Source organism: Crotalus tigris, unplaced genomic scaffold (assembly GCF_016545835.1).
Source record: "Crotalus tigris isolate CLP2741 ecotype Arizona unplaced genomic scaffold, ASM1654583v1 scf7180000017536.10889498, whole genome shotgun sequence".
NCBI classification, from domain to species: Eukaryota; Metazoa; Chordata; class Lepidosauria; order Squamata; family Viperidae; genus Crotalus; species Crotalus tigris.
Window position 1 is genome coordinate 4,329,940 of NW_024096460.1, and position 24,609 is coordinate 4,354,548.

General features: G+C 37.0%; 1 protein-coding gene across 1 annotated transcript in view; it reads left to right on the top strand.

The window, feature by feature from the left end:
- LOC120311716 (deleted in malignant brain tumors 1 protein-like) overlaps window positions 1-24,609 on the top strand; it is an 88,251-nt gene that overhangs the window by 14,378 nt on the left and 49,264 nt on the right. Inside the window, exons 9-19 of the mRNA XM_039351583.1 lie at window positions 1,100-1,156; window positions 1,755-2,066; window positions 3,282-3,320; window positions 4,196-4,507; window positions 5,780-5,821; window positions 6,977-7,121; window positions 8,138-8,334; window positions 9,748-9,789; window positions 12,240-12,418; window positions 12,907-13,298; window positions 14,013-14,281. Coding sequence (XP_039207517.1) covers window positions 1,100-1,156; window positions 1,755-2,066; window positions 3,282-3,320; window positions 4,196-4,507; window positions 5,780-5,821; window positions 6,977-7,121; window positions 8,138-8,334; window positions 9,748-9,789; window positions 12,240-12,418; window positions 12,907-13,298; window positions 14,013-14,281 — 1,986 coding nt within the window. The remainder of the gene's footprint in view (window positions 1-1,099; window positions 1,157-1,754; window positions 2,067-3,281; window positions 3,321-4,195; window positions 4,508-5,779; window positions 5,822-6,976; window positions 7,122-8,137; window positions 8,335-9,747; window positions 9,790-12,239; window positions 12,419-12,906; window positions 13,299-14,012; window positions 14,282-24,609) is intronic.

Below are 24,609 nucleotides of genomic sequence, written 5' to 3' on the forward strand. Positions count from 1 at the left end.
AACAGCAAAGTGATTGCAGCCCTGCCCCCCCCATCTGAAAGTCTCACCAGCTGCTTCAAAGTACAGCTCCTGAGACTTCCTGCAGACTTGTATGGAGGATCTTGTGGGGTGATTCTAGGAGTATCCCTAACCTATGAGAGTCATATAAATTAAGGGAACATGGTTCCTTCGTTAGTAGTTGAAAAGTCTTGGTCCAGAGGAAACCTCACTAGACTGGTCAGTCGGCCATTTCAGGAGGTTCTGAAACAAATGACTAAAGTTATATCTGACAACATCCATATTTTGCATCATCTAATACTTTTTCGGCACTTCTGTATTCTCAAATCATAATCATAAGATAATCATAAATTATCTTATTCATGTTTGTCCAATAAATTAAGAGTATTATATGGACCTAGAAAAGGGTACATTAAAATAGATATACTTTAGCTGTAAATAGAGAGATCTGGTTTCTGACTGTAAATAGATGATGAAGATGATTCTAAATCTGATAAAGGGACAGTTATTCTAGTTTTTGTTCATTATTCACTGAAACATATGACTGAATAAATAGAAGAGTAATATGAAAAATAAATCAATAGAAGTGATATTTAAATTTATTTTCTTTATGAACGGGTCTTATTGAAGACTCTTAATGAATAACCAACTTCTTTTTTTTCCATTCCAAAATTGAAACTTTCTAATCAACTATTATGCATCAATGATGGGTATCATAACTTCCAATTGGATTTTTTTTTTAAAAAAATAGCTTTTTCAGTGTTGATCTTTCTATATATAGAAGTTCAGTGAAACTATTGGCTCCAAGGCTATGGCTATTAACTCATAGACTACTGTAGCCATTGTTGTTTGAGGTTACATCACTGAAGAAAAAAGACTTCATTAAGTCATGACAGAGGCTGTTTCATATTATAAACATTGTGAATGTCTAGTGTGCAAAATCCTTCTTTAGTAAGTGGACATATATAACCACTTTACTACTAAAGATATCACCAACAGTGTCATGCTGGGGAGTAAGGTAATTCTCTTACTTTATACACTTTATTTCATGCCTGGCTTCATTGTTATTATCTCAAAATATGTTCTGACCCATTTTTTTTAGCTCCACCTACTCCAGCTCAACCAACTACCAAAACAACCACACCAGAAGTGGTCCCTGGTAAGAAATTTCATACTTTTATTTTCTATAACCATGCATTAATGAGTGATCAAAAATGTAGTCCAGTAATTGATTTTTATATTCACATCACTTATTGCATTTCATGTGTTAAGGATCAATGGAAGAAACATGTAGGAGCCTGTGGAGGGAGGGGCTAAGTTAAATGGTTTGTCTCTGTCTATTTTACTCCTTCAGCGTTAGACTGTGGGGAATGAAAATTTCACTAATTACATATAATTTTTAATGATTAGCTGTAGTACTGTCACCCCGATACTGGGAGTAATTATGCTACACTATAATTATACCCATTATAGATTGTATGCCTTATTTATTTTCTTTGATGTAACTGTTCACATGATGCTATTTCACCCTCAGAAAAGTTGCCTGGTAAGTCTGCACAAGAATTCCAAAGTTGAATATTACAAACTATGAATGCTATGAAAAAACATTCTTTATGTTTCTCATAATAAAAGTTTATGTAAGAACTAATCCTAATTAATTGGCAAAATTTTGAAAATTGCTTATCTTTGAGGTATCAGAAGCCTCATTATTTCCAATCTTCCATTCAAATACATGGATTCTGACTTATCTTTCTCAGCTAAATCCATAAGACTGGTCAATGGAGAAAACAGCTGTGAGGGACGTGTTGAAATCTTGCACAATAGATTGTGGGGCACCATCTGTGATGATTCCTGGGACTTAAAGGACGCAAAGGTCGTGTGCAGACAGCTCAATTGTGGCAGCGCCGTCACAGCACACGGAAGCGCTTTCTTTGGTCAAGGCTCAGGAAACATAACTCTGGATGATGTAAATTGTAGAGGGAATGAGGATAGATTGGAGGAATGTTCTCATGGAGGATGGTATCGTCATAACTGCAACCACGGAGAAGATGCTGGTGTCAAGTGCTCAGGTATCTTCCATAGTCTGAAATGTAATGGCATAACAGGAAAGAAAGTGCAATATGTTTACATACTTTCCTCATAATGGAACAAATATAATATTATACATATCTTCAAAAGAAAGGAAAAAGCAGCACATAGGCTAAGCAGTACACATCTGTACTAGGCAGATTCATCAAACAGAATATCAAGCCACAGGATGTAGCATTAGGCTGTAATAATGAACAAGAACTAGAATGTTTTTGTCAAAGAACATCATGCATGGCTGATTTTACCTTCTTTTTTAATAAATATTAGTTTTGTACACAAGAATGTGGTAGACAGTAGACATGCCCAAATGCTGCTATTAAGTACGGTAGCTTGACAGTTGGCTGAATGAATAACTGCATCCAAAGAAGGTTCATGGATGATTTGGACAGAAGATACTGAGTTCCAGAGGTCTCTCCTCCCTTTCCTGTTCAGCATTTTAATCAATGACTTTCTGGAACCAACTGAAGTTGGAACCAATTTCCTTTATAGGGAACATTGGTTGGAAACCCTGCCATAAATGCTCTTAGGGGACTCTAAACTAGATAGAAAATGATGTAGGTGCCATGAATCTTCCTAAGGTGAATTTTGAAAGCACTGATTTGTGAAAATAGAAACATAGTGACATGGAAACCTGATGGCAGAAAACGATCCAGGGTTCCATTGAGTCTGTCCTCTGAGGGTTTTTTTTGGTTTGCTTTTGTTTTTTTTAAATTCATTTATTTGTTTTTAATTATATTGTTTTTTGTTTTATTATTATTTATTTATTATGTTTTTATTTTTAATTTTTTGTCAGATGATAGACATATGTTTATCCCAAACGTGTTTAAAACTCGGCTACGGATGATTGACCCAGTATCTCTGCTGGAAGTTGGTTCCAAGCTTTCATTACTCTTTCTGTGAAGTAATAATATGCAGGCATTATTTATACAATAATAATGCATTTGCCATTGTGAACATGCATCAGTAAATAATAACAATGGCAAGATTCTGTAAATCACTAGTGTGATATAGCATTAGTCAGCAATGTTCAAAGAAATACTGTAAAGCAGTTGCCTATTGAAGACATCCTACTCCAATGTTATGTTGGATAGAGAGGCAAATTGTACATATTGTATATAGAATTTGTTTTATGTTGGTCTTCAGTGTTATTATCTCACTATTTACAGATTCCATGACTTGTTTTCTTTTTTTTGTAGGACATACTACAGCTATTCCAGAACCAGAAATACCAGCTAGTAAGTCTGTATCCTTAATCCAAAATTAATCACTCTGAAATAAGAACAGGACAAGAGATCCCCAAACATATATCTTTTGCTGCTTCTACACTAAAGGAAAAAGAATGGATTCTTGTGACTCACCCAGGGTTGTGCCCACATGCTGTTGGTTGACAGATCTCTTCCAGGTTCAGTTCAAGGTGTTGTTCATGACCTATCAAGTCTTAATAGGCACAGGGCCATGATATTTGAGGGAACATCTTTCTCTGTTGCATCTACCCATACCATGTGGTCTGTCAGAAAAGGCATGTTTTGGGTCTTCTCTATTAAGGAGTAATCACTTAATGAGGTCTGGTTAGGCTGTGCATGGCGCCCATTCTTTGGAAATATTGTCCCCCCTCCCAGAGATTAGATTGGCCCCAATCTTACTGGCCTTATAGAAGGCTCTCAACTTGTCATGATCCTTGGACTTGAGCCTGTTAAATGTGTGTATTGGGAGTGAAGCATGAATTATAGACTCCTGGTGATTATGTTCTTTATGGTTTTAATCAGGTTGTTAATGGTTTTATACCTCTATTTTTGTGGTTTTATTTTTATTTTATTTGGTCTTATTTTTGTTTAAAGTCTGAGCTGCCCAGAGTGACAAATGTGAGATTGGCAGATATGTATATTGAATTAAATAATTAGTGAAAAAGAGATCTGCGCATTTCCCGTACAACCAGCTGAATAGAATTTAAAAGTAGAGCTTTGGTAACATGAAAGTATCAGTTAACTGATTCTTAACTAACCCTGTCCTATGCAAAATTTCACAAATTCTCTGTATCTTTGAAGTTTCAGGTGCCTCATTATTTCCAGTTTCCCATTCAAATGCATGGATTCTGTTTCATTTTTCTCAGATGAATCTGTAAGACTGGTCAATGGTAAAAAGAGCTGTGAGGGACGTGTTGAAGTCTCACGCAATGGATTCTGGGGGACCGTCTGTGATGATTCCTGGGATCTAAAGGATGCAACAGTCGTGTGCAAGCAGCTTGGTTGTGGGCGCGCTATCAGAGCATATGGAAGAGCTTACTTTGGTCAGGGCTCAGGAAATATAACTATGGATGATGTAAATTGTAGAGGGACTGAGAACAGATTGGAGGAATGTACTCATAAAGGATGGTATCGCCATAATTGCAACCATGGAGAAGATGCTGGTGTCATGTGCTCAGGTATCTTCTGTAGTCTGAAATATAAGAAAACATTTTTAAAAATGCAATATGTTTACATGTTTTCCTTATAATGGAACAGGTTTAATGTTACAGATATTTTCAAAAAGTTTATACATTCTTCAAATAAAGGAAAAAAAGCACTTCCTAGGCAACAAAGATGATTAGGGGACTGGAGGCTAAAGCATATAAAGAACGGCTGCTGGAATTGGATATGTCTAGTTTAATGAAGAGAAGGACGAGGGGGGACATGATAGCAGTGTTCCAATATCTCAGGGGTTGCCATAAAGAAGAGGGAGACAAGCTATTCTCCAAAGCGCCTGAAGGCAGGACAAGAAGCAACGGATGGAAACTAACCAAAGAGAGAAGCAACCTAGAACTAAGGAGAAACTTCCTGACAGTTAGAACAATTAACCAGTGGAACAACCTGCCTCCAGATGTGGTGAATACTCCAACACTGGAAGTTTTTAAGAAGAGACAGGACAGCCATTTGTCCGAAATGATATAGGGTTTACTGCCTGAGCAGGGGGTTGGACTAGATGACCTCCCAGGTCCCTTCCAACTTTATTATTTTATTATGGATCATCGCACAGTCAGCCAGATGTTCAGACTGGATTTGGCATTTTGTCTACCTATCGAGTCCTTACCCAGGACCTGGGATAGGCAGATGTGGATGTTTTATGGTATTACAGGTATCGTCGCAGGATGGAAACAGTTCCTAGTAAGGCCGCCTTTTGCAATTGACTAATGGCAAATTTGTCATTGCCAATGGTATTATTATTATTATTATGCTAAATACATCTAGTTTGACATCTATAATGGACATGTTCCTCAAACAGAATATTAAGCCACAGGTTGTGAGCATTAGGCTTGTTATAATGAATGAGAAATAGGACACTTTTGCCAAAGATGATTCATGAAAACTATTGTATCTTTTTTTAAAAAAAATATTAGTTTTGTGGTGAGAACGTAATAGATACAGTATACATGCCCAACTGCTATTATTAAGTAGCTTGACAGTTGGCCAAATGACTGTATCAAAAGAAGACTCATGGAGTTTTGGAGGGAAGGTCTTGAGTGCCACAGAGCTCTCTTCCCTTTATTATCAATATTTTAATAAATGACCTGGTTGCAGGAGTTGTGGAAACTCTAATAAATTTTTGCAGATGAATAAGACTAATTTCATTTAGCAGGTATAATTCTCTTTTTGTCCCCAATATTAGTCCCCCTGTATTTATTTGTTCCATTGCTTGATTAACTTTGTTTTCTTAACAGGTTATTCTACACCTGCTCCTCTGGTTATAACGACAACCCCTGGTAAGTCTGCATCTGAGATCCTCGTTTGTCAATCAGAGAAATGGCTTTTGACGTTCTCAAAACCATGAAACCTGATCATTTTAGCTTTTTAGCTTTTTTCTACCAGAAGCTAAAGATACTTCTGCAGTCATCAGTAATAAGTCTGCATCCCAACATTCATTCAAATGTATCTATATCCAATTTTTCCAGTATTTATATCCAATATATCCAGTGTTAGCTAAATTTGGGAAGCACGTGGAGATTACATTATGATCATGCACATCCAGTGGGGTACAGGTCCTTTGATCATAATGATCATAACATAATATCCACATGTTTCCCAGATTCAGTAAATGAAGGATTGCAGCCATCTTTTTCTCATTTCAGCTATGAGCAGAATTTCTTAGTCTTATATGGTCAAATGCTGTTTTTTGTTTCTGGAACATCTTTCTGCTTTTGTATTGCTAAGTATAAAAATGGAATCTGCAGAAAGTTCTATGTAAAATCATCTTAATTAGAGCAGAGAGGAAAAAGATGTATATGTATACAGAAGGCAATCATATCCAACCATCTCTACAAGTCTTCCCAATTAAACAGTTATTATTACAGTTATTATCCTTTAGTCCTCTTATAATTGAATAACTAGAGAAACAGAACAAATGCTGTCCTAAAATCCTAGTTTGTGAAACAAAATGAAATTACGATGAAAATAGGTATGAAACCTGTTTAGTAAGGGTGGGGCAAATGTGCATAATAAAAAAAATATATATTTCTAGTTATGTCTTTGCATATTGTAAAACAGTTGTAGATAGTATTTCCCAAATCTGACTATACTGGGCTTTTTTCAGCTACTTTTCTTCATATGTTTATGGATATCACTTTGTGTGCTATTTCTTTTTTAAAAAAAAATATAAAATATTGCACTACCCTTGCCTTACAGATTTCCCTAATTAATTCAATTTAAAAGTAAAATAATATGTTGGTGAAGTTGCCTCTATTGTATTCTTCCAAATTCTCAGACATTTAACTTTTTTTTAATGAAACACCACCCTGGAAAGTTATTCTTGGTCTTATTTACTATAACAAAAATAAATTAACAGAGATTGGTAGCAGGAGAAATAGTTTTTAAAATCTACAAAGTTTTATGTGCACAATATTTGGCTTTGTGTTGTCTAGCAAATCAATGTGGAGGCCAGTTCACAGATGCTTATGGATCCTTCTCTGGACCTTATTATTCTGGAAGCCACACCAATGAGACCTGTGTCTGGATAATTCACGTGAGGCCCCTTGAACGCATCAATTTTAAGTTCAAGTCTATAAAGTAAGTTGAAAGATTCTTTTAACTTTTTCCTTCTATATACTTAATAAAAAGGTTTTGAGTTTGTAACCCACTGATATATTCTCGGTGTAAATCAGCAACAATTACTATTCAAGATTAAATCAGATTGGGTTAACAGGCATGATATAAATTTGGGATGACTAAAACTAAGCAATCAATTCAACACTTAACAACACTTAACTGAATTCAACATAGTTCCACTGAAATAATGTCTTTACAATTTTACAATAAATATGCCCCTTAAAAGAAACTCTTAAGTATTCCTTTTGGGCTTACGTGATTATTTCTTTCTTTAAATGATTTAACATAATTTGGTGTACAGGTAGTCCTTGTTTTTTTACAATCAGAATTGGGACCAGAATGTATGTTGTTAAGCAAGGCCATTGTTAAGTGAGATATACCCAATTTTATAACCTTTTTTGCCACAGTTGTTAAACGAATCATTGCAATTAAGTGAATCACATGGTCATTAAATGAAACCATCTTCACCCATTTACTTTGCTTGTTGGAAGTTGGCTGGGAAGATCGAATATGGTAATTACGTGACCCCAGCGGGACACTGCAGTTGTCATAAATACATGTCGGTTGCCAAGTGCCTGAATTTGGATCACATAATGCTGAATGCTGCAACAGATGCAAATCCAAGGACGAGTCATAAGTCCCTTTTTTCAGTGCCATTGTAACTTTGAATAGTGGCTAAACAAAGGGTTGTAAGCTGAGGGCTACTTGTAGTGGATAAGGCATCAGGCTAAAGACTGGGAAACCATAAGTTCTAGTCCTGCCTTAGGCACAAAGCCAGCTGGGTGACCTTCGGTCAGTCATTTTCTCTCAGTTCTAGAAAGGAAGTAATGAAAAAAAAATCACTGACAAGGTTTGCCAAGAAAACAACAGGGATTTATCCAGGCACTCACAGAGAATCAGATGTGGTCAAATGGAAGAAAAAAAAATGATGGCATAATAAGTGATAAGGAGTCAAATTTTTATCTATTTCTGTACAGCCTGGACTGTGATAAAGAATATATTGAGATTTATGATGGACTCCGATATAGTTCATCTCCAATTGGAAGAACTTGTTCTGCCGCCTATCTCAACTATACCTTTTCATCAACTTCCAACATAATGACAATAGTTTTGCATAGAGATTCAGATTATTCAGGAAATGGATTCTTTGGTCATTACTACTCTGTTCCAGCAGGTAAGGATATTTATGTAATTCATTTAAGTTGTATCCTGTTAATGATGTGAGTTAGGGATTCAGTATTATTTTAAAGAAACTTCTATTTAGTTTTATACTGTGTAGGGCCATTGGTTCATATGAATATGGCACTGTTTCAGCAGCCTATCTTCATAAATGAAATAATCTTTACCATCTTTGAACTTTCTGAAATTGAATGATATTTAAATAAATGAAACAAAATAAAAACACAACAATATAACAATAATACAATAAATTGGAAATGGCATTAGATCCAACAGAGCAGAACACCGCTCCTTATCACTCATTTAATATTTAGACTGGGAGAATCAACAATGTTTTAAGATGGAGCTAGACTAGTGGCTGTGTAACAGTTGTATCTTCACAAACAAGAGAGGTGGTACAATAGAACAGATTCTCTCCAGTTGTGTCACATAATATATTCAAAGTGCTTAGAGAAATGCTTAGAGAAAGTTCAAAAATAGGAAAATGGGATGCAGACATTACTTTCAAGCCATTTAGAATTTCAAAAGTAAACCTTAAAGTAAGTATTCAGTACAACTCTTTCAGCACTGATATAATCAGTGGTGGGATTCAGCCGGTTTGCACCAGTTCGGCAGAACCGGTAGTTAATTTTTTGTTGCCCAGGCCCAGAATAGACTTCCAGAAGTGGCATCCACACAGAGAACTGGTTGTTCACATATTTGAATCCTACCACTGGATATAATCCAGTTTGGTTGTACTCGTTTGTTCGATAACTGTACTGATTGTATTTCAATAGAAGCCTCACCATATGTAATCCAATCTCATATGTTCAGGTTACTGAACACTTGTTCCCCCCATTTGACCCATCGCTGTTAAGAGATTTCAGATTTGGTTCCAAAGCAGCCAATCACTACTTGCCTTTTGGGTCTTGCTACCAGATGACTGATGCAAACGCCAGAGGGAGGTGGGGAAAAAGGGTGGGGATGCAGCCACACTATCTTCCCCTGTGCCATGCAACCTATGGGATTCTGGGAAGTATAGTTGGAAGGCGCAGTACTGCTGAAGTGGCCACAATTTCCCCAGGGGCTTTAGCATTCTGTAAGTTAGCCCATATGAGTTACCTCGGTTCAATAATTGTTGCCCTATACCAGGGGTAGGCAACCTCGGCTCTTTTATGACTCATGGACTTCAACTCCCAGAATTCCTGAGTGAGCATGGCTCAGCTTGGAAACCTCTCCCATAGCTGACTCAAGAATTCTGGGAGTTGAAGTCCATGAGTCATAAAAGAGCCAAGGTTGCCTACCCCTGCCTATACTTTCCAATTTCATCCAATTAAGTTTACAAACCAACAGACCCAAGAGTTTTAGTAGTATATAGATGGGGTAAAAGTAATTATAATCATGTTTAATTGTTTTATTGTATTCACAGAATCGACACTTACTACACCAACTACTGCTCCTAAAGCTACGAGTAAGATATTATTCTTTTTCTTTGATATTGTTTAGTTGATGAGTTGTAAAGAGTTAAGCGGGTCACTGGCGATCACAGGTTATCTAAGTTATCTAGGAATAAGCCAATACTTGTTTTACAAGTATTGTGGCATGAAGGTAGGACAATTTGAATCCACTACATGATATGAATCAATTATTTGCTTTGTAAAAAATATGGGTTAGGCATGATGGATTTAGCCCCCATCCCCTCAATTTGGATCAAAGTAGAAGCAGGCATAGTAGAATAAAGGTTTCTCTTTGTTTTCTCTTAAAGACTGATTCATGAATTACTACTGTCATATTTGGTGTGTTTTCAAAATGCCAGAATCTGGCATTTCATAGTCATTTGACTAAGAAGTACTTTCTACTCTGCAAGGGATTGTAAACCTAAGATTTAAAAAGATTTTTTAAAAAAGATTTAAAAGTATTATGCTTTCACCATTTATATGTCTAAATCAAGCAACAGATTAATGTCTAATAGTACTATTAGACAGTACAGCAATCATGAATATCATTTTGAATAAACTTCAGCATTAACCTAATCAAATAGTTCTATTCAAAGACCAATGTTGGTATAATTGCTTAATAATTTAATGAATATTTAATTTCAAATGAGCTTTCCTGATTTCCTAATTTTAAGTAAATCTTTCAGTCCTCTTTAAACTGAATTTAGATAATAGGCTTACTCTTTTTTCCTACTTTAGAGTCTACCTTTGAAATTTAGAATGAGAAATGTAGAAGTGTAGAAGTTTGAACATCTGTTTTAGCAGCCCCTGAAATCTTCATTTTTCCCTCAGGAAATCATGCATTTATTCCCTTTTCATAGTTCCTATAGGTTATAATACATAGTATATGTCTCATATAATGAATTTGACACGTCAAAAATAAATTTCACATATAGCACTTGAATATGTATTGTCCCATAGGTTTGGGTGGCAAGGATTCAAATTGACCATAGTGTGCACTCTGATTCTTGATCCAGATTTATAGAATTTCTTGATCACATGCAAGTTTACAAAATCCTAAATCAATCAAAAAGAAGAAGAAAGCTAGTTAAACATTTTAATATTCTCCTTGTCGTTATGATGTTAGAAAAAGGTCTGTCGGCTATTGTAAATTGAACAGTTAAACCACCAGTTTGATGAAGATGTTTAATTTTGTTATATTTTCAGTTTCCCAGTTTGCGTTACAGATGCAAGAATTGTAGTTTTTCTTTTTTAGAATCTCAGTTACAAAATATATTTGTAAGAATCTGGAGAGTCCTGGAATCATATGTACATAACTAGTCTGGCCAAATTGTCTAATACTGGCTTCTCCAATCTAGTATGCTGGGACTATAGATTGAGGAAGGTTTAAGCACGACATTTACCCTTTGACACAATTATGAAAAGATAGTAGGGATGAAGTTGTGGCATGATAAAACAGTTTATTTCTTAGTTTTGATTGAAACTTAATATATTATGATGATACAATACTAAGCTTGTACTGTGTACAAATTGATACACAAAGAACTGAATTCAGATAGGACTCATCTAACATTATTTTGATTATATAGAACACAAGCATTTATAAAAAGAATTGTTTAGCTTCCAGAGAGAAGTGGAATTTGACATTCTAGGTACAGTTTCACTGAAACCAATTTGTTGTTTTAAGGCAGTGATGGCGAACCTTTTAGAGACCGAGTGCCCAAACTACAACCCAAAACCCACTTATTTATCGCAAAGTGCCAGGGCGGCATCAGTATTGAGGTGCCCTCAGAGGGGGGGGCATGGTCCACTGGGTGGGCATGGCTGTAGTGGTGACGGCAGACTGGGTGAGCGTGGCATCCCCGGGAGGGCAACGCCGCTTGCTCGCTCACTTCCTGCCCTGTCGCTTCCAAACGCCACATGCTCGCTACTCTGGCGAACTCTGCTGGGGAAACGGTGTGTATGCCCACAGAGAGGGCTCTGAGTGCCGCCTCTGGCACGCGTGCCATAGGTTCGCCACCACTGTTTCAGGCTTGTGATCTTCCATTTTTTTTAGTTTACTTTTTTAGTTCAAAGGTCCATGAGTGTACTTCTGATCAACTTCTTTTACTGACATTAAGTATTCCAAAAATTGATCAATGATTGGGTGGTTTGCATTACTGACCTGTGAATATAACACATACACAAATTGACTTCTCTCTCCCTTATACTGCATATTCCTGAAAATGATAAGATGAAGTTATTTCATAATTGTTTCTGTTAAACCCACTTTTCTATGTATTATTTGATCTGGATGCTTCTACTCTCAGGAAAAGTGAAAGTCTCCTTTGCTGGCTAAGTAGAAGAGATATTTCTTAATTAGTTGATCTTAATTAGTTGGTCCAAAAGCAGATTCATGAATTAAAATAATACTAATAATTAGATGTATTTGCATTTTGCTTAACGTATCTGTGTTATTATTTAGGGCTTTTGTGTTCTGATGGACAAATGAGTGCATGGATCAGCATACCTTTTCTCCATTCAGTCGGTTATAATGCATCACAAGTTTACCTGAACTCTCCAGATAGAGCATGTTCAGCTCAAATCAGAGGCGATTATGTTTACTTTAATATACCATTCTATGGTTGTAACACAGAGATAAGGGTGAGAATTAATTGTTGTTGTTAAAACTAATAATTATCTGCTTTGTTGGCTCTTCCTGTCTTAACTATTATTATAAGAAAATTTATTCTGGTTTTGGATTTAAAATGAACTAATGTTATGTTTAACAACAATACGAAATGTAACTTTAAAGTTAATTTCAGATATTGGGTTTGGGAAGTTCTGCTTAACTTTAAATACATTAACTGGAACCAATATTATAATTAAAATAAAAAAGGGAATTTTGGAAAGGAGAAAAAAAATTGATATCCTTATGTTTTTGAAACTGACTTCCTATTTCATCATCTGAGTTGTGGAAGAGCCAGGGTTGTGGCTACTGAAATGATTGTAATGGGTAACATGGCTTTTGTTAACATAGCTTTTGTTATTATAATTCTGAAATAATAGCACTCTTTAAACTGGTGGTGTTTAATGAGTATTTTGATGTCTACACTGTTGATTAATTTTTCTTTTTTTCTGTGCTTTTTTAGACAAAGAATAATGACACAATAATTTATTACAATGTAATCAAGACAATCAACTCCGATTATATTATTACAAGAAAGAAAAACTTCCAATTTCATGTTTTGTGTGAAATGAAGCAGAACACTATTGTGGAGACGATGTTTATTGCTCACAATGCGATTGACCTGACTGAAAGGAAAATTGGCCATTACAATGTTTCTCTGGCATTCTATTCCTCACTATCATTCAGCCATAGAATTGTGGGATCACCATACTACGTTTCACTCAACCAGAATTTATATCTCCAAGCTACTCTGCACAGTTCTGATCCAAATGTTATACTCTTCCTAGACACATGTGTCGCATCTCCAGATAGTAATGATTTTAGAACCTTGACCTATGACTTAATCCGAAGTGGGTAAGTGTGTATTAAATATGTAAGAACCATAATCCCAAACTTGTCCACAAAGGAATTGCTGTTGTGTCAGCCACACAGATTCTGAATTAGATTTTCTTCTTATGTCTTTATTTCTTAAAACAGTATAGAAAGAAGGGCAGGGTTCATTTGCAAACTATAACCACGCATTTTCAAACAAAACAATGCCATGTTCTTTTAGTATCAAATATTTCACTTCTTGTCAAATATTAAATGTTAATATCAAATTATAAAATATGTGTTAATATCAAGTAATCCAATCGCATATAGAAAAACTAAGGAGAATAAAGGGATATTGTGCGCTGAATGGAATGGTCACAAAATGTATACTAATGACCAAACTTTCTTTTGCTTATGGTCAATTTTACATATTTTGTAAATAAAAAAAATAGTTATTACTGCAGGGCCATTGCCTTGCTCTTACTATACAGTCCTCTGTACTAACAACATATTACTTTCCCTCCCAAGTACATATCTTGAAGCACTTTTACGAGCTCCAAATTTGGGTTTCATTTATTCATTTTGATATTCCAATATTATATGCTTTCTCCATTGTTCTCTAGTGCATCTCATAATCATCAGAGTCAGCCTACTCTGCAGAAATTTAGTAATTATATATATCATTACGCTGTAATAAAATATTTGAAGTAAACGTTTAGGCATACCTGAAACAACTTTTTTTTTTTCATTTTTCAGATGCCCACGAGACTCTACTTACAGAAGCCTGTTCTCACCAAGAAACAATATAGTTCGTTTCAAATTCAACTCCTTTAAGTTCCTTAACGAGCACAATTCAGTTTACCTACAATGTAAATTAGTAGTGTGTAGACTAGATGATCATTCATCTCGATGCTACCAGGGATGTTTAATGAGAAAGAAGAGAGGCGTGGATGAAGCTCAGGAGAAGATTAATGTTGTTGTGGGACCACTCAAACTTCTGAAAGATAAGAATCAAATCCAAAAATAGGGATTTCCCCCCTCCCCCATTTGACTATTTTTTCTGGTTAAAATGATGAAAGCTAGATAGATGCCTAAAATAAGAATCACACCCATGTTGCCCCATAGATAAAACGGTTCAAAACCATAGAAAAATAGTTTCTTTTATACAAGCAACTAAAAGCAAATGAAATAATAAAAGAATTTGTTAAGATCTTCAGAGCTCTTCATCAGGCAATATTAGGGGATGAGGGAAAGGAAGATTAGTCTAGCCAGCATTTTACGTAGTCATGGTCTTTATATTTATGGCTTTTTCCTAGGGGGTTATGCAATTTGGTGAGACCAATACATCATGATATAAACAGGCTGTTTAATTTTGTTAAGCACTTTATACAAAAATGTCAAAGTCCACTTGAGGTTTGTGTTCTTCATGATGATTGTTAGCCTTATGATAATATCTGAGAGTTATTATTAAAACCATTAGCGCTATCCAAATAATTTTACTATTTGATACTAGAAAACAGCTAACTTTTAAAATGTTCTCCACATGTTTTGTCATTCTTATTTTATTAAAATCCGACATAAAAGATATACCAATTCTAACAGTCAACCTACAAAGAAAAATATGCACCTGTATTTTCATACAGGAAGGATGTATTTAATATATAAATCGTATAAATATATCATGTTAGTGTAGCATCTTTTCTTGCTCGGAAAAGCAAAATTACTTCAATTATTTCTGAAAATAATTGCAGATTATCCTTCTTTCTCCCAGCCAATAGCACTTTATGAGGCAGCTTCTGTTGTCTGAGAAGCTAAATGATATATTAAGACTTGGTCAGACTTTTAATAAATTGAATAATTTGCTGAAGACTAAAGGGGTCAATATAGGCCTACATGAGACTGCTAAACTAATGAAAAAAGGATAATTTTAAAAGAACCCCTAAAGATGGATGAGCTACAAAATCGAAAAGTTTTAGGATTCTATGCTGTGTATAAGAATAGAAGAATTTTGTCACTAAATTAATCTCAAATTATAGGAAATTGTATTTTGCTTCCAATGCATTGCAATAAAACTGCTATCTTTGCACACTAAGAGTGAGCTTATTATTTTGGTGAAATGGCAGCTACTTTTATAGAAAAAAATTGTACCTGTGAATTATTATTTTTATTTTAAGATTTTTATTCCACTTTTGTTTTATGAAACAGCTGGCCCCAAAGAAAGATACAATATATGTTACATTTTACAAGAAATTTGAAATAAAAATAGTTTCACCGTAGAAACTGCATAACCAGAAGAACCCTTATTTTGGGGAAACCTAAGAATATCCACATCTTTAAAATAATAAAATGCTATTATGTGTACAAAAAAGATACAGGACAGAAGAACTTCAGATGAAAAATAAAAAAAGATTCAAAAGCCCAATCTGACCACAAGTTACATTTTGAAATGGAGACAAGCAACTATTGTGCTAAATGCCATCTGCAACCCAACGGGCAAGGAATTTCACAGACTTGTTATCAAGAATGGCTTTTCTCAGGTGGCAGTGTCAAATTTCTAGAAAATTAATTTTCTCAAAAAGATCTAAACGTCTGATCAAATATATAGGATAGAAGGAATGAACTTCAGAACCTAACACACATACAAATTTGTAATTTGTTACAGTCACACCAAACAGCTCAGCGGCAAATTGGAAATTGGTATAGCTCCTTTAGAACAAATATTGCTGTAATGCCTGGGTTATGCATTTTTCTGTCCAAGCTTAAGAGTAGCTCCAATTATGACAAATTACTATAATCCAATTTAGATTTAGATATTGTAGCCAGGCAACCTGTATCTAAAAATATAGTCACATTCTTTCTCATGGAGTATAGTTTAATGAAAGTAATGGCTCAACATTTATTGAAAGATATTGTAAATGCATTTTGGCACAGTTTCCAAACATTTCACCTGGAAACCCTTCAGAGTATTCTGGAATTCACAAATAAGTCTAAAGGATCCCTCACTAATGTAAGTGACTCTGATGGCTACCAATCCAATCCATAGTCAAAAATAATTTGACTATGAGAACAGGGACATAAGAAACCTTCCCCGTTCGTAATCTTTACACAATGCTTAATTATGAAATTATGAGGATGCTCTGCTTTATGTGCTGATGACAGACACTTAAACTGGTGATATAGTAAAATTGCACATGCTTGTCATGGAAATCATAAGATCTTCAGATGGAAGTATGAAAGAGATCATATGTGCTTGTGAGTCTTAAAGAACTTCAGATTCTCTACATCATATAATTATCCAGCCTAGCTCAGATAAGGCAATGGAGGAACCTGTGTATGAACAAATGTTCATGCTGGTCCTGTAACCTATCTTAAGATGTGCATACTCAGATCCCTCACTGAAGGAGAAGAATCTCTTGATAAGTCTAGTAAACCACAATGATTCATCTCAATTCCTGCAGTCTGGGTCGATATTGCATCAAATAGGTAGAGCTAAGTCAAGCTAACTATACACCAGCTCACCCTTTCAAATCAAATCTCATTAAATATGCCACCAATTAAATTTAAATGATAAATTAAGCATACCTGATATTGACTAATAGAATCATTAGACAACTTGCTCTTTTTTCTTTTTATTTCTGCACCCCTGTTCAATTTTTGATGTGATCACTCTCCTTGCTTACTTCAATTTGATTTATGTTATTTGCCCAAGCTGACATACAACAACATACAACAATATATCTATCTAGATCTATATCTACCAACAACATACAACAATATATCTATCTATATCTATATCTACCATATATCTACATCTACATCTACGTCATCTACATCTGCTGTAATATCTATATCTATCTATCTGTCTGTCTGTCTGTCTATCTATCTATCTATCTATCTATCTATCTATCTATCTATCTATCTCAGGTTTTTAGTTATCAGTATTACTTCCCTTGTAAAGAGAATATTTCCCTACAATTGCACAGTCTTTCAGAATTTCCAGTAGTCAAGTAGAGATCAAGATTCTAGACCTCAATGAGGCTGGGATCACTACCCTGCTACCCCATAACAGGCATCCCTTGAAAGTAGAAAACTCATGCTTTTTGTGCCAGAAGTTTTGGAACTCAGTATCTGGGCACTTGTCAGGCCATTCTGACAACACCCATGTCAGCACGTGTGTAAGCGTGTGATCAGTGGCAGTTTCTGCAGCCATATCCCTAGCATTGAGGGGAGACTCAGGAAACTCTTGAATTGACAGAATATTAATAGCTGGAGCAGGATCTGGCTCTACTTGGTTCAGGGGTAGTCTGCTCAGGCCATCTGCATGACCCATTTCCTTCCCTGGTTTGTGGACTAATGTGTAGTCATATGCTGACAGGAAAATGGACCATCTCAGCATACGAGGAGAAAATGATATGTGGGGTCTGTTTGTTAGTGGTAAACAAACCCAGCAGAGGCTTGTGGTCAGTGTAGACCGTGAAATGGTGGCCATATAAGAAATCATGAAATTTCTTAATGCCTGCCACTATGTCCAAGGCTTCTCTGTCAATTTGGCACGAGTTTTCTACTTTCAAGGGATGCCTGTTATGGGGTAGCAGGGTAGTGATCCCAGCCTCAATGAGATCTAGAATCTTGATCTCTCTGCCTGAGGGACATCCTGGGATAGTCAGGATGAAAACGCTTATGCATAGCCATCTTTGGTGGCCGGGGCTCAATAAAGCCATCGAGGCCCAGGTGCACGGGTGCCAAGTGTGCCAACAGTCTCGGCCTGAAATGCCTCAGGCCCCAGTGCATAGGTGGGAGGAAACTCAAACCCCATGTTCTAAGGTGCATATAGATTACATTGAGCCCTTTCAGGGGCAATTCTTCCTGGTTGTTGTTGATAGCCATTCTAAGTGGCTAGAGGTTGTTCCTGTTTCCTCCACTACTACTGCCAGGACCATCCAGGTGTTGAGAGGCATTTTTGCATCACACGGTCTTCCAGATGTTCTGATTTCAGATAATGGCCCTCGATTTACCTCTTCTGAGTTCCAGACCAACCTTATCTGCCATGCAACTTCGGCTCCTTTCCATCCATCCTCCAACAGAATGGCAGAAAGGATGATGTGCACCACCAAAGATGCCCTCAAGAAATTGGCTTACAGTAACTGGCATCACAGGTTAGCTGACTTTCTTCTTGCACACTGCACCACACCTTGCACGTCCACAGGGAAAAGCCCAGCTGAATTTTGCTGGGGTCGTAGACTCATTACTAAATTGGACAGGCTGCACCCAGACTGTGTGGCTTCACAGATGTCGCATCCGCGGGCACCGAGGAGACTACAGTTGGGTGATCCGGTCTGGGCTAGGAACTACACTCCTGGTCATCTGTGGGTTCCTGCTGTCATCTGTAAGTCTCTGGACCTCTATCATACTAAGTGACCTTGGGGGACGGCCACGTCCTGTGGCATCACATCAATCAACTGTGCTGGCGGTTGTCCCCTGTGGATTCTGCCCCTGCCTCCGCTCTTGGGGGGAAAGGGGCCCAGGAATTAAGTCGCACTTCAGGTCAACCTCCTGAAGCATATTCTCACACTTCAGGTCAACATTTTGGGACACAATTTCACTGTTCCTGGGACGTATCACATGTCGCTAGGGATTTCCCAGAGTAAGTGCAAGGACATCCTCAGAGTTCAGCTGTTGTGCCGAACAGGGAGTCATGCGTATCTGCAAGAGCTCCAAACAGGAATTCACCTGAGATGGGGTTTGCCATTGAGGTGGCTTCTGACTCTGGCACTTCGGCCACAGGGGATTGGGAGTATTGGGGCACACCTGCAGTGCAGGTCACGCCGAGACTGGTCACGGGCTTGAGGGACTAAGTTCCCTGGAGCCATCCAGAGTAGTTGGGGAATCCTCAGCCAATTCAAAGGGTTGGGGAATTTCAGCTGCTCTCACAGAGCATGGGGAGAGCTCTGGCAATTCTGCTGGCACGCCTCACCAGGGGTCACCTGCAAAACTTGCGCATAAAAGTCCTGGTCTAGCGAGCACAACAGATGGGCTGGAAGGCCAAGCGCCATTAAGAACAAATCCTGGTCTGCCTAGCCGGGCAGGTGAGCTGACAGGCCAGGCACCCTCCCTAACCTTGCGTAGGACAAAACGGGCTAAGGCCCCTCCTAAGCATCTAGGTGAATATGTGAGGTTCTTGTCAGTACAAGGGACTTTACAGGTCTAGGTTGAGGAGATGGGACCTTTGTGGGGTAGAAGATAGACACACGAAGTCCACATTAGAGAGTGGTTGGTTGGCTAACTCTGTTAGCAGAAGAAGGGTGTCTGCATGTGAGCAGACTATTATTTTCCTTTGATATATTTTATTATGATTGTAAAGAAAGTGGAATTGTGTGTGTTCTATCCAGGGGGAGGGGTGTTGTGTCCTGGGCCTGATGAGGAAACTCAGCAGGCCCAGAATTGTTACAAATGGTCCCAGGCATTCTAAAAGCTGCCCAGGACCAGACAGAATGGCGCCAGCCTTGTGTGCAGGCACGAAGAAAGAAGACATCTTATTGGTTCACTCTGTCTGGGTTTCAAGCTCTATAAAAGGCCTGCGTGCCTGTTGCTTTTTGCTGGGAGTTGGAATAAGAGAATAAAGCATTGATTAGTTGTCACCATGTATCTTCATCATTTGCACGTGAACGGAAAACACACCACAGTTATGTTCTTCTTGCTGAAAAAGTATTTTTAATTGGTAAATAATAGCTATTTGGAGCTATTTACCTTGTGTACTTCTCTAGCCAACACAAGTAATTTCAAAAAAAAATAATTTTACTCATATTATATTAACATCTGAGGGAATTACTTGATTTGATACTAGGGATGTAAATTTCCTAGCATTAGCTAACTTATTGTAGACATTAATTTTAAAACTTGTTAAAATACAAAGCATGCCTCCCCACTTAAAAAATTAATTTTCTAGATTCCAACATTGCCATCTACTGAAACGTAAAATTCATAACAAATACATCTAAGCAACATTTTCTATTCTCCTCTTGTAGAAACAAAAAAATGAATAAAACCTGGCAGTTTAAATTCTGTTCTTCATTTTCTATATTTTAATTTGTATTTTAAAAGATTGGTTGACATCGAGTTTATTTATTTATCAACCAACCATCTCTCTCTCAGAGATCTTTTTTAAAGTAAGTTTAATTACACCATTCACTAGATGGAGGATATATTCCTTATGTTTATTTCTTAGTATAGGTAGTTTTTGAGTTACAACCACAATTGATCCCAGAATTTTTGTTGCTAAGTGATTCATTTGTTAAGTGACTTTTGCCCATTTTACAACCTTTGTTGCTGTAGTTGTTGTGAATCACTTCAGTTGTTAAGTTAGTAACACGGTTGTTAAGTGAATCTTGCTCCCCCATTGACTTTGCTTATCAGAAGTTCACAAAACGTGATTTTGCGACCCGGTCAAAAGAGATAATAAAAAGTGAAGAAGGAAACAAAATACCTCTTCAGCAACCAGCATACAGATAAGCAGGATTTAATACTAGACAAACTTTTATTTTTTTTTAATCTTGTAATTCCTTAATTTGGAGTAGAATCAGAGCGACTGAATGGAGCTGAGCATTTACTGGCCGGATGTTCTTCCTGACGCCTACACAGAGCAGCAGATATTTTGTCTCTGAACTCTGAGAGATAAAAATCTGCCACTATCTAGGATCGAATTCTCAACCTTCTGAGTGGGAGGCAAGTGTCTTCACCACTAGGCTACCACGCCATTCAAATACTGTATCAGACAAACAATCAAGCAAAAAACAATACCGCAATCATTTCTGATTAGACCAAACACTTGCTTAGTCCAACATCCTGTTTTCTATAATAGGCAATCAAATGTCTTTGGGACATCTACATTTAACTATCTACAGTCCTTTGTCAGTAGACCATGACATTTGAATAAGATAGAAGTATATTTATCTGACAAAATACAGGAAATATAGAACTAAGCTGGTCATATCTCTGCTACTTAATGTGAGAATTTTTATATTAAAATATATTTTGTTCTTTATATTGTTTCTATCTTCCCTTAAAACAGGGGTCTCCAACTCCTAGTCTGTGGACCAGTACCGGACCACGGCATGCCAGCAACCAGTCTGCACAAACAAGCAAAGACCCATCCGGGGGATGCAGACAGCACCCAAAACCATGCATCCTCTGGTCCGTGTAAAAACCTATCTCCATGGAATGATCTCTGGTGCCCAAAAGGTTGGAGACCTCTGCCTTAAAACATTAACAGAATCACAATAGTCTGAGAACACTAGATAATTGACGGTCAAACTGAAACTAAATTAATCAAGGAAAAATAGCAAACAGGGGGAATCCTTTACCCTAACTTCCTCAAACTTCCAAATTTATTTATTTATTTATTAATAAAATTTACATGCCGCCCAATCCCTAGGGACTCAGGGTGGCATACAAAATTAAAACAATAAATATAACAATAAAACAATAAAATAAGTGCATTCATACAGCATGTCCAATCGTATCCCGCCCCCCCCCCGGGGACATCAACCCCAGGCCTGCCGGAACAGGAGCGTTTTAGTGGCTTTCTTAAAGGCTGGCAAGGTGGGAGTAGTTCGAATCTCAGGGGGAAGTTACCTAGACTTAATCCATATATCCATATAAGATCTGCCAACAAAATAGAGTTAATTAAATTAGGTCTCCCAGTGAAACTGTATGTTCACAAGAATACATACCTACACACACACACACACACACACACACACACACACACCTCAAATGTCACTCTAGAACAGTGATGGCAAACCTTTTAGAGACTGAGTGCCCAAACTGCAACCCAAAACCCACTTATGTATTGTCGTGTGCCAGGGGAGTGTGGTGCATTGGGTGGGCGTGGCTGCAGTGGTAACGGCAGACTGGGTGGAATTAAAAAGTTCAATTAATCAATTCCAACTTTGTGAGATCTTTTTTTTACAGCAAGAAGTTGAAATTGATTGATTGATTGAACCTTTTTTTTTTTTGCACATGACGACGAAGGCCTAAAGCAAAAAGGTTTTATAAAACCCAGTTGAAGGCTTAGAACTGAGGTGACGGCACACATGCCCACAGAGAGGGCTCTGCGTGCCACCTGTGGCACGCGTACCATAGGTTCGCCACCACAGCTCTAGAATAAGCATGTAGACACTTCCACACTCTAGATCAGTGGTTCTCAACCTTTCTAATGCCGCGACCCCATAATACAGTTCCCCATGTTGTGGTGACCCCCAACCACTTATACATCACCAGGTGCCAGGGGTGTGGCCAAAGAAAAGGGGGAAAAAATGGCGGACAGCCTTGTTTGGCGACCCCCGTGAAATGGTTGTTCGACCCCAAATGGGGTCCCGACCCACAGGTTGAGAACCACTGCTCTAGATAAGCCCCCCTTATATAAATCTGCCGCTGTACTCCATTTTTCTGCAGCTGCCCCTAAAAGCAAATTTGCTTTTAGGAATATTTCTCCTTTCTTCACAGCTGTCTGGATCTCATTTTTATTTTTCCACAACCCCAGCTCAAGTTGGAACACCAAATTATTCTTCTGACATTAACTAATAAGCTAGAACTAATAGAATATTACTGAGATTTTTTTAAGAAAATGATTCTTTATTAGCTACAATAATTTTAATAATGCACAGCTTATGTTGCTAGTCACCCTCCTGTGTTAATTAGGGTTACATAGGATGATCATTCAGCTTGTCATATATTTAATTTGTTCAACTTGTGATGATAACCCAAACAGAAAGAGAAAAGGAAATACCTCTTGTATTTAATTGAAATGCGGAAAGAAAGAAAGCACTGAAGAAAAGAACACCTAATTCCCAGAAGTTTCATTTTACCTGTCATAGATATAGACATGACCTTCAACTTTTACATAGGCTCTTTGTTTTACTTAGAAGATAGATGGAGATTTTTTAAACTGGGTGTTGTTACAATAAACAACTTGATGAGCATGCCAAATCCACAAAGGTCACTCTCAGTGAACATTTCTCTATTTTTGCATTTTAAAATCATGTATCTCAGATTAGTGGCTTACACACGTTTGTTCTTTTACAAAACTTACTGCCTGTGCAAGAAGCCAAAATTTGCTATTCATTATGGTTGCAACTTTCTTTAAAATAAGTTGACACTACAGTTATTGGAATGTAGCACATCATGGTCTATATATTTATATGCTAAAGAGTTATAGCAAAAGAGAGAAATGAAGAGGATTTAGTTCTTAGTTCTCAAATCTAAAACATCTGGGAATGTGTATCATATCAGTGTTTTGTTTATTTTGATCTAAGGAAAACATGAGAACATATTGCAAATGAAATTCAGAATAGTAGGATGGCCATATAATTTTCAAAAATAGGTGTATCTGTTCCTAGTGAACAGTACTCCTCCATGCATATTGCGACTGAATTAATAAATTTTAAGGTCAAACATGGCCCTTTAGGTGCCACTGAATGACAATTCCCAGAAGGTCCTGGGAAGCTCATTGAAAGGGCTGCTGGGAGTTGTAGTTCATCAACTTAGAAAAGCATGCTTACTATTGCTGACCTTCATTTTAAGTTGTGCAGTTAAGAATCAAAACTGTTTCCAATCAAATCTAATATAGAAGTGAAAGGTGAATTTCATCAAATCCGCAGTTCACATAGAAGGTAGGTTTGACTTTGTCTCTCCAATTGAAGAAATCCTTCCTCACATAAAAATTAGTCGAGAGAGTTTTAAAATAAATTGCTGCTATAGAGTTTCTAAGAACAGTAGGCTGAAAGTCTTTCACTTCCCACTTTCCAGAGGTAATTCAATTTTCTCTATGTGTGCCACTAACTTTTCAGAAAAGGAACTCATTGGATGGATAACACTTGTTTAATTTGGCCATGTGATTTTAGGAAGTACAAGATAAATTCTACGTGGAATTTCATATCTTGCTCTTCTCTGATCTTTATATCAGAAAGTCATTCCATATATAACAGTAATGCATATGGAAGTTTAGTAAATGGAACTCCACCATCCCAAGATTGTCATTTGTGTGTATTCTAAGCAGGCTGTCAGTCTTTTCACTGAGGTTTATTTTGATTTGATTGATTATGTACCATCAAGTCAGTGTTAACTTTTAGCAAATGCCTAAATGCAGGTAGTCCTTGAATTACAACCACAGTTGACCCCAACATTTCTTTTGCCAAGTTAAACATTTGTTAAGTGAATTTGCCTCATTTTATGACCTTTCTTGCCACAGTTGTTAAGTGAATCACTACAGTTGTTAAGTTGGTAACACATCTGTTAAGCGAATCTGACTTTCTCATTGACTTTGCTTGTCAAAAGGCAGCAAAAGGTGATTATA